This window comes from Parasteatoda tepidariorum, chromosome 9, assembly GCF_043381705.1.
Source record: "Parasteatoda tepidariorum isolate YZ-2023 chromosome 9, CAS_Ptep_4.0, whole genome shotgun sequence".
Taxonomy (NCBI): Eukaryota; Metazoa; Arthropoda; class Arachnida; order Araneae; family Theridiidae; genus Parasteatoda; species Parasteatoda tepidariorum.
In genome coordinates this window covers 90,440,778-90,451,109 of record NC_092212.1, presented here as the reverse complement: position 1 = coordinate 90,451,109, position 10,332 = coordinate 90,440,778, and the positions used below count along the sequence as shown (strand labels likewise).

Genomic DNA, 10,332 nt, shown 5'->3' with positions numbered 1-10,332 from the left:
GTCTGTTTTATACCATTGTAATCTCGTCCTTCATCACACGAGGACACAGTTTCTTCTTTCAACATCCTTTCTTACCATTATTGTCTTTCAATTTTTTGAACTTACTGACTAGAGTCTTTGATCTTGAACTCCCTTTAAATTTTTGCTGTAGAACTTTATCATCGCAATAGCACGAATATTTATTGAAGAAAAAGCTTCTATCTGTTCTTTTCATGATCAGTTAATCTCTTTACCTTTGGCAATTTTCACAAAGAGCACCAAAACTTTGAAAAAATACAATAAAAAATGCAAAAAAATACACAGCAAAAATGCCCTGCAAATTTGCAAATACAAGTGTTTTTACGATCTTCGTAGTTGTATTAATTAATATATAATTATAAATATTAATATTACCTAAATATTACTAGTGGCCTCAGTTGTCTAAATCTTACTAGTGGCCGTAGTTGCCTAAATATAAAGTTTTTACTCATGCTAAAATACTAATTTTGAGCATAAAATTTTTTTCTGTAAATGACGTGATTACTAATCTTGTATGTAATATTATTTCTTAATAATACACTTTAAGAATTAAATAAAAAGGGATTTAAATTGCGTTTTTCGATTTTCTTAAATGTTTTTACTAGTCTGAAAGTTTCCACTCAGACGGTAATTTAGACATACTCTATACTATCATGCCATTAGACATACTACAATTGATTAGTAATTTTCTGAGCACTTAATAGTATTTTTTCATAGAATTGTTTTCAGTATGTTTCGTAAAGACTACTACTAGGATAAACTTCTTAAATTCTTGTCAAAAAAAAACTCAAGAAACTTGAAAATAACAGTTTTAATTATGCCCCCCCTCCCCCAATAAATTTTATGTGACGACGCCAACGCTCAGAACACCATGCAATTGGGGGGGGGGGGGCAAAATNTTGGGGGGGGGGGGTAAATTCCATTTTAAAAAAATAGATTTTTTGGGAACCTAAATCTATGACTCCTTATGATTTTTTTTTGTTTTTTTTTTTTGTGAAAAATAGTTAAAAACATGACATTTCATGACAAATTTACCGAAATACCGAAATTCATGACTTCCCATGATTTCTCAAAACTTTCCAGGTGCGCAGATACCCTGTATTTAAATCCTTTCAGTTTTACTTGTCAGCTTGTAATTAAGTTAACAATTATAAGCATTTTAGTGTTTTCATACATTCTGAAAAATTTTATTTAACCTTACAGGAGTATAGATTTAATATTTTTGGAAGAATAAAAAATTTGTGATCTTAGAATTGTCTTCATTAGTAAGGCATGCGTATACTGGTGCCAATTAATTGTAAATCATAAATCTTAATTGATCCTTATGCATAAATAATCATATGTAAACCATCTAAAAGTAAATAACATATTTTTTATTACATTTTAAAAAGAATTTTTGCATATTTTTTATTAATGAAATGAACATTCTAGAATTGTTTTTTATCAATTAGCTGAAAATTTTACTCGAATCAAATGCTTTGAATTTTCATTAAACCTTAATATTAGTTAAAACGTAAAGCATTTGCTTTTATATTTTATTTAGTTGTTGCATCAAGCATATGAAAGGCTACTGGGAAAATTCACCATTTTTCAACTAATATAGTAAAGAGCTGATTTTATCAAATTTTATATTTTATGTAGGAGGTAGATTGGTACTCGGAAGGATAAAATATTCTTTAAAAAAACTATTCCACGTGTTTTTCAAAATTAATCTATTATCTGCAGATTTTTGGGTTGAAGTTATTAGAATAAAAAAATACAATAATGAATACAGAAAAAAAAGGAAAAATAAAGTGTAAAGTTCAAAAAATTACCTCATTCCCGGTAGTTCTTTTAATTATAGCAATGTTTAATGTATCTTTAAGAAAAAGATGGAGGAAATTTTTTCCAATGTTTTATCTCAACTTATTCAATAAATTACTTTATTAAACTACTTATGAAAATTATCAAAACATGGAATTGGAAATGATTTATTTTATTTTAAGCATTTTGAATTATCATTACTTAACCTTAACTTGTTCATATTAATACTTCATGCAGATATTTTTGCTTTTGCAATGATATGTAAATAATACAATGTAATAATGCAATGATATGTGGATATTTATTCATCGCCATTTAAATAAATAGTGTTTCACAGAATCAATTAAACTTAAACGTTGTTACTCCATTGAATGGTAACAACAATTTTATAATGACAAAATATGTATTTAAAATTATTGACATATCTATCTACATTGGAGAAATAATATAAGGGATATTTTACTAGCAATCTTCTTAGGCTTCGAGTAATGTTCTGATACATCATGCATAATCATGTAAATCGAAAAGAGGAATTCAAAATTGGAAATAACATAATCACATAAATTTAGAAAAATTAAAAAATATGTATATAAATCTTAATCTAAAGAAGATTTTATAAACCATTATTTATAATTTCATTTATAATTGTCGTTGAATACAGTCCACCTAAATTTGGGTTTATGACTACTAATGTTCAACTCAATAACCTTGTAATTTTAGACCCAATCCAGAAGACAAGAGAAATCCTGGATTTGGTATTGGGAGAAATTTGTCTTTGTGGAGGACTTTTTGATGGGACTATCCTGCATTTGAGTTTCACAAAGAAGAAAACCTCCCAAGGTGAGCCAGACAACAAGGGGATTGTCCACCTACAACTGAGGATATTTTATATCAGCACTGTTGTCGGTGCAAGCTGGATGCGGAATATTTATCGACCAGCCATCTCTGGGATTCGAATCTGATTCACCTCATTGATGACCTCTGATTCACCTGATCACCTCTGATTCACCTGATTCACCTCATTGGAAGGCAAGCGCTCTATCTTCTGAACCACCAAAACTAACGTTGGTTGTTATAACCAAAATGAGTTAAAACTTATTTTTGACCAAATCTGATGAAACTTTTTGTTACTGTAACAAAAGGATGTTATATTATAAAACAGCACGCAGCCCTGTTCATGTTTGGGGCCCAGAGGGGCACAGGAATTAGGGCCCTTTGAAAGAATTGGAATTCTATTTTTTGAAAATGTAAATAAAGTGTTTTTACTTCCGCTTCGTAAATTTATTTACAAATTTATAAGAAATATTAAACGTTCTTTAATGAGCTAAATATTTTATATTTAAAGCACTTGCTTATTATTTAACATAGTTCATCTTAGAATTTATTGTAAAAAAATTTTTAAAAATTAAATTTGTTGGTCCTTAACTTAATGAGTACCAATAAAATTAGTACCAATAACTAGTTTTTTCTGTTTAAGAAATATTTTTGACCTTAGACAGTTGAAACAGTTTCAAATGTCGCTTAAACTTAACCCAAAGAATATTTTTAAAGCGTTTTTACTCAATCGGGAAAACAAAATGTTTGCCTGAATAATTAAACAACAAATAAAACAGTTCATGAATTTTCGACTCAGTGATGCATTTCAACTTTTAAAAACTGATGCGTGAAAGAAATAAAACCAATGATCTTCCGAATCAGCAAAAAATGTTGAAATGCATATATTACTGTTAGTGATCGAAATGAAGAAAATGTCAACAGGTGAATGTTAACCTACGTCAGTGGTAGACGGGTCATGGGTTAGAGACCCCTTGCCGTAAGGCTAACCGTGGAAGGTTCTCGTGATTTTCCTCTCCATGTAATGCAAAAGCGGGTTAGTTCCATCAGAGCGTCCTATGTTATATGTTGCAAAATGTAGCAGAGTTGCACATAAGAGTACAAGATTTTCACCGAGCTCAGTAGATGCGCATGCAGACTCCAAATGCGGGTTAGTTCCATCAGAACGTCCTCCACAAAGGTAAATTTCTCCCAATACTTGATACAGGAGTTCCTTTGTCTTCTGTATTGGATCAAAAATTTACAAGGTTACGCAGTTGATTATTAGTAGTCGTAAACCCAAAAACCGGGACAGCTGTTCAACTACGGTTATCAAATAAAAATAAAATGTACTTAACTGCAACTACTTTTCTTTAAAAAACTATTTTCGAAATGTAGTTATCACCATGACTGAAAAATCGTCGAAATCAAGTTGCTACTGTGGAAATGAAGAGATTGTCAACTTTCACCAGTGAATGTCAACAATCACATAGTCACTTTGGTGAATGTCCGAAATATTTGGTACATCTGATTTAATATTTATTTATTCGCTGATATTATTATATTTATACGATATTTCAATATCTTCTGAGGATAGATTAGGAGAAATATCAATATTCGGAGTACTGGTAAATATATATATCGAACAGTGACACTGAACCTTAAAAAAAATCAGTGTAGGGTACATCAGGTAAATATACACCGGACCGTGACACTGGAACTTAAAGCATTGATGTAGGGTATACCGGACATGTGTATACCGGGTAGTGGCATTTAACTAGACAGGGTGCGTACCGAAATCTCTCAACAAAAATAAGCAAAGTATTTTTTAAGCAGTCAGAAAATAATTTTAAGCACTATATGCATTAACAAAATGCAAAATAATGTTCAAAGACTTTACATGATCATGTTAAAATAACTAGTTTCTGACAAAGAATTCTTTTCTTGATCATATTAGCCACGATAAAAAGATCAAGATTTTTTAGTTCAGTTTCAGAGAATGGAAAATGATGTCTGAAATTGAGAATATGTTGCAAAATGTAGCAGAGTTGCACATAAGAGTACAAGATTTTCACCGAACTGAGCTCAGTAGATGCGCATGCAGACTCCCAAGTATTTCATCAAACATGTAACATGATTGGGGGGCTATCATACGTTGTGGGACGATGGTACCCCGAAATGAATTGTGGTTGAATGAATTATGAAAACGTTGAATAGAACAAAGTGAAAACCACGCTTTTGCATAATACGCAGCGAAGATCGTCACGGTAAAGGAAAAAACCTCATTTTAGAAAAGGAAAAATTAAGCACTTTAAAAAACACCCCATGAAAAAAAGCATCTTTAAGGGCTTTTGAAAAACGAAAAAGAGTTTTAAAAATCCTTTTATTTCAAAATTCATTTTGTGGGGGATGGGGATATTATATATAGATAGATAGATACTATTTTAATGAAATGATTGAAAACTGAATTTACCAGTGTACATTACTTACATTTAAAAATCAAAATAGTGCTAGCTTGCAGACATTTTCTGACTTCAATCATTCAGTTTTGCTGCTAAAAAATAATATATGTCAATAAAGATATTACATAGTATCAGTCGTTGCAAAGTTACACAAAACAGAAATGCTATCGTTTAAGACAGTTTTAATTTATTGACTATATAGAAAAGGTCAAGTAAAACTAGAATATATTTTTAAAAAAATCCATTTAAGGGTATGCATTGTTATTAGAATTGCAGCAGATCTTTGAATTCATATTAAAGCTGTGAAAGTCTTTTGAGACTGCTGCTAATTTTTTTTTAATACATAAGGTACCTAATTTTATTTTTTTAATGTTACTTTTATTTATCTAGAACTTATAATTGCTAATTTTGTAAAGTTTTATTCGAGTCTTTTAACTACAGAACAGGTTTTTGTGAAATTAAAAAAAAATTAATCAATGTTTCGAGAAAATAAAATAACCTGTTTTTGATATTTTGAGAAAAATCTTTTCACATTTCTCCGAATCTAAAATTATTGTAGACCTCAGTTCCTGTTTTTGTATATATGTGAAAAATAAAATCCCGATTTTGTGAGTAAATAAAAACACAGCCTTTTTTAAAACAGTTGTAGCATTCACTGGCGTCGGAACCATAGGGGTCCGAGGGCTCCGGACCCCCCTACCCTCCAATAAATGGGAAGCCAGGGTCCATTATTTTGAGAAAATATTTCTGTTTTGTTTCCATAACTTTTTTTTTCTCTCTTTCTTATTTTTACATAGTGCAACTTATTATATTATATAATTAAAAGAAAATTAGTAAAATGTAAAATACGCACAAAAAATGCACTATATAAAAAAAAATAAAACAGGTGTTTAGAGAACTACAAGAAATGTCATGGCCACCCTTTCCTTCAATGAGCAATTTGATACCCCAAAAATAGCCTCCTTAAGGGAAAGGATATGGAAAAATGGTCTTAGCATTTTAAAATTATCTTTATCGTATTTATGGCCCTGGGCTCTTTTGTCCTCTTTTTTTAAAATGTCAAATATCAACAGACCCCTACCTATTCATAAATTGTCTCAAACAGGCAATTATCTAGAATTTTTAGGGGGGATTTCTTTTAGGTAGGGGAAGATTCTTGTAGATATTTTCTGTTTTTTGTGTGGTTTTGTCACGAAACTTTCTCTGACATACCATCAGCATTGGCACGACAGCCCTTTGTGAGCCTGGGCCTTCCTCAAAAGCTTTCCCCAATCTGCCCTTCTCCCAGCAATTGTTTTTCAGTTCTTTACTTTTAGGATGGCAAAATCCTCATCCACACAGTCCTTCCATCTCTTTTTGGGGATTCTTCTGGGCCTTTTATTGGAGGGGGTTGCATTAGAGACTCTCAATGCTGCTCGTTCTGGGCTCATTCTCACTACATGCCCGGCCCATCTCTTTCAACTTAACTTAATAGATTTAATTATATCATCGCCATCAAAGATCCTATATATTTCAAAATTATATCTTTTCCTCCAGTTGTCGTTATCGAGTATAGGGCCAAAGATGGTTCGTAGGACCTTCCTTTCGAAGGTTGCTAATAACTTCTCTTCCCTTTTTGTTAAAGTCCATGTCTCTGAAGCATAAGTCAAAACTGACTTGATTAATACCTTATAAAGTAAGATCTTAGTCTTTCTTTTTATTAAGTGAGATTTCAATAATGATCTTAAACCATAGAAGCAGCGATTGGCTGCGATTATTCTTTTTCTGATTTCAGGATTGATGTTATTTTGATAGTTTATTTCTGATCCTATATAAGTAAAATTTTTTACGGATTCAAATTTAAAAGAACGTAATTTAAACAATTTAGGGATGGTTTCCATTGTACCACAATACATATATTTTGTTTTCTCGACATTCACTCTTAAGTTAATTTTTCTAGCCGATTTTTCCAGTGCCAAAAAATTTTCACTCAGTGCTGTCCTAGATCTTGCGATGATATCTACATCATCGGCGTATGCCAAAATCTGCACTGATTTATTAAATATGGCCATGCACCATGGCACACAAGAAATCATTAGTAGCACTCAATCGCACATTAAAAGATTTGAGAGGAAATGAGCAGCTCTTTGGTGGTGCACTCATTTTGCTAGCTGGTGATTTTAGACAAACTCTACCAGTCATACCCCGTTCAACACCAGCAGATGAATTGAATGCATGTCTCAAATCATGAGTGTTATGGCGGTATGTGGAGAAAATATCTTTAAAGACCAATATGCGCATTCAATTACAACAAGATGAATCTTCTGAATGATTTACAAAACAATTGTTAGATATTGGGAATGGTAAAATAGAAATGGACCAATCCACACACTGTATTACATTACCAGAAAACTTTTGTCACATTGTAAAATCCACTGATGAATTGATTGCAAAAGTTTTTCCAAATTTATCGCAGAATTATAAAAATAATCAATGGGTTAGTGAGCGTGCTATATTGGCAGCCAAAAACATTGATGTGAATTTAATAAACTGCAAAATTCAAAATGAAATACCTGATGAAGAAACAACATATAAATCCATAGATACTGTTGTCAATCAAGATGAATCAGTTAATTATCCAATAGAATTTTTAAATTCATTGGATCTACCAGGAATGCCACCGCATATTTTATCTTTGAAAATTGGTTCCCCAATCATCCTTCTACGAAATATAAATCCACCGCGACTATGCAATGGGACTAGGCTATCAGTAAAAAAATTAATGAATAACATAATTGAGGCAACCATTTTAAATGGAAAACACCAAGGAGAACATGAACTAATACCACGCATTCCCATGATACCAACGGATACTCCATTTGAATTCAAACGTCTACAGTTTCCAGTACGACTAGCCTTTGCAATGACCATTAACAAAGCACAGGGACAATCATTGCAAGTATGTGGATTAAATTTGATAAATCCATGCTTCTCACATGGACAGCTGTACGTTGCGTGTTCACGAGTTGGAAAACCATCAAATTTATTTGTTCTTGCACCAGATGGGAAAACAAAAAATGTTGTATATTTACAAGCACTACTAAGATAAAGTTCACCATCAATCATCAAATATCATTCATTTCATGATGATATCGTTTGCAATATTGTTTAATATCACAAGTGAAGAAACATGTTTATTCTACCATCAACTATGTATATCTACGTTTCATTATATTCAAATGACATATAAGTAGGGATAATTTTATTATTAATTTCCATTTTGATGTATTGTATACATTTGATCATTAATCACAGCAACGTGTGAACGGGTACAGCTAGTAATCAATAAGTCGATATTAATCAGCATGCACAAGCCTGTACCAAAGCAATTAATAAAGTTAAAATAATTAAATTTTGTTATTTATTGTTATTTCTCGGTCTTTTTAATGACTTTACGTTAGATTAAGAGAAACACATTTTTTAAGAAGTTCAATTAAACAAAATAAAGATTAACAAAACATAGCTGCCACTGATCAGGCATGCCAACTCATTATAGTCAAAATTTACCTCAGACATATTTCTCCATTAATTTTACTCAAAAAATAATAATAACTTTTGCTATTTATTTCAATTACCGTTGATTTTAACATATTTAGTTTCATAAAAATGTTACAAAAACGTAACTATAAACGAAATAAACACGACACATAGGCGTGGACCTTGCGCCTAAATGCCGTTTATGTTGTTCCTTGAGTTTACCTGGTGAAACAAATCAAAAAATACTTTATTATTAAAGAATCTGCAATAAATGACCTTTTTATAATTAAATCTCAAGTTATATTTTTCAATTTTAGTAAGAAAATATGAGGAATTTCGGTTTTAAAGTCATGTTTTAACAAACATATTTGAAAAAACGCATTGAGAAACAAAATGTATTTTTTTAATCTCTCGATATTAGATAACTCGTTTAACTACTATGACAAACTTGATAAATGAAAAATACTTCCGTGATGCTGTCAAAAATGTAATTATTTCAAATAAAGCATAACAAATATCTTTGAGAATATTTTTCTATGAATACGAGGTAATGGCTGGACATAGCATACTTCTGGTAGACGCGTAGATAATGGAAAAATCTGTATTCCTTCGTTTAATAACTTTAAATTTTCCTCAATTTACTAAAAAATAAACTTTAAAAAAAAAAAACATCAGTAGCATTTTTATTAATGTAGGATAGGAATTTAAAAGCAAACAATAATCTTTGATTCTTAGGGATTGTTAAATTTTTTTCTGAAAATGACGTGATTACAAATCTTGTATGTAATATTATTTTTTAATAATATACTTTAAGAATTAAATAAAAGGGATTTAAATTGTGTTTTTCGATTTTCTTAAATGTTTTTACTAGTCTGAAAGTTTCCACTCAGACGGTAATTTAGACATACTCTATACTATAATGCCATTAGACATACTACAATTGATTAGTAATTTTCTGCGCACTTAATAGTATTTTTTCATAGAATTGTTTTCAGGATGTTTCGTAAAGACTACTAGTAGGATAAATTTCTTAAATTCTTGTCAAAAAAAAAAAAAGGATTACAAATTAACACATTAGGGGAGAAAAAGAAAATCAAAACATGATCAATCATCGATTGAGAAGGTGAGATTAAAAACGTATGTTTATTTGCCGAAAAAAACATAGTGTAATTGAAAGACACTTCAAGCTAAATTCGGCAATCAAACTGGTTTCAAAATTTTAATTCCGTTTATCTTAATAGTGATTCTTACTTTTTCTTATCGTTTTTTCCTGCTTTTAAATGGTAGTTTGCGATTTCTAATTTGTATATTCCTTTAAACTTAATTCTTAAAGCTGATTCTTAAATTATATATGAGGACGTAGATGAACACTCTGCATCATAGAATCAAGATGTTTCAGTTTTCAAAATTATATATTGAATGTTAGTAAAAGATATTGAATTGATTGTGAAATATAATTTTCTTCTGTTTGATATCATGCTTTTGTCATACATTAAGATACATATACATATATATAATAAGGACAAGGGTAATATTTTTCTCTTTTTCTCAAGAATCTTGAAAATAACAGTTTTAAGTATGGTCCCCCCCCCCAATAAATTTTATGTGACGACGCCAACGCTCAGAACACCATGCAATTGGGGGGGGGGGGGCATAATTAAAACTGTTATTTTCAAGTTTCTTGAGAAAAATATTACCCTTGCCCTTATTATTTATATAT

The 10,332-nt window shown here is 30.7% G+C and overlaps 2 protein-coding genes across 2 annotated transcripts in view; one reads left to right on the top strand and one right to left on the bottom strand.

Moving 5' to 3' along the window:
* Nucleotides 1–5,195, bottom strand: part of LOC110282992 (AP-4 complex subunit mu-1) — a 50,604-nt gene extending 45,409 nt beyond the window's left edge. Inside the window, exon 1 of the mRNA XM_071185903.1 lies at nt 5,125–5,195. The gene's annotated coding sequence lies outside the window, so the exon portion shown is untranslated. The remainder of the gene's footprint in view (nt 1–5,124) is intronic.
* Nucleotides 5,196–7,152: 1,957 nt separating this feature from the next.
* LOC122272542 (ATP-dependent DNA helicase PIF1-like) lies at nt 7,153–8,184 on the top strand. The gene is made up of 2 exons (XM_043056351.2): nt 7,153–7,312; nt 7,427–8,184. The coding sequence occupies exons 1-2, from the start codon at nt 7,153–7,155 to the stop codon at nt 8,182–8,184; spliced, it is 918 nt and encodes a 305-aa protein (XP_042912285.2).
* The last annotated feature ends 2,148 nt before the right edge of the window (nt 8,185–10,332 follow it).

Excerpts from the sequence above, each read along its gene's own strand:
- LOC122272542 (XM_043056351.2), top strand. The coding sequence starts at position 7,153 with ATGGCACACAAGAAATCATTAGTAGCACTCAATCGCACATTAAAAGAT. Across the intron at positions 7,313-7,426 it reads AGCAGATGAATTGAATGCAT|ATATTGGGAATGGTAAAATA; the intron begins GTCTCAAATCAT and ends AACAATTGTTAG.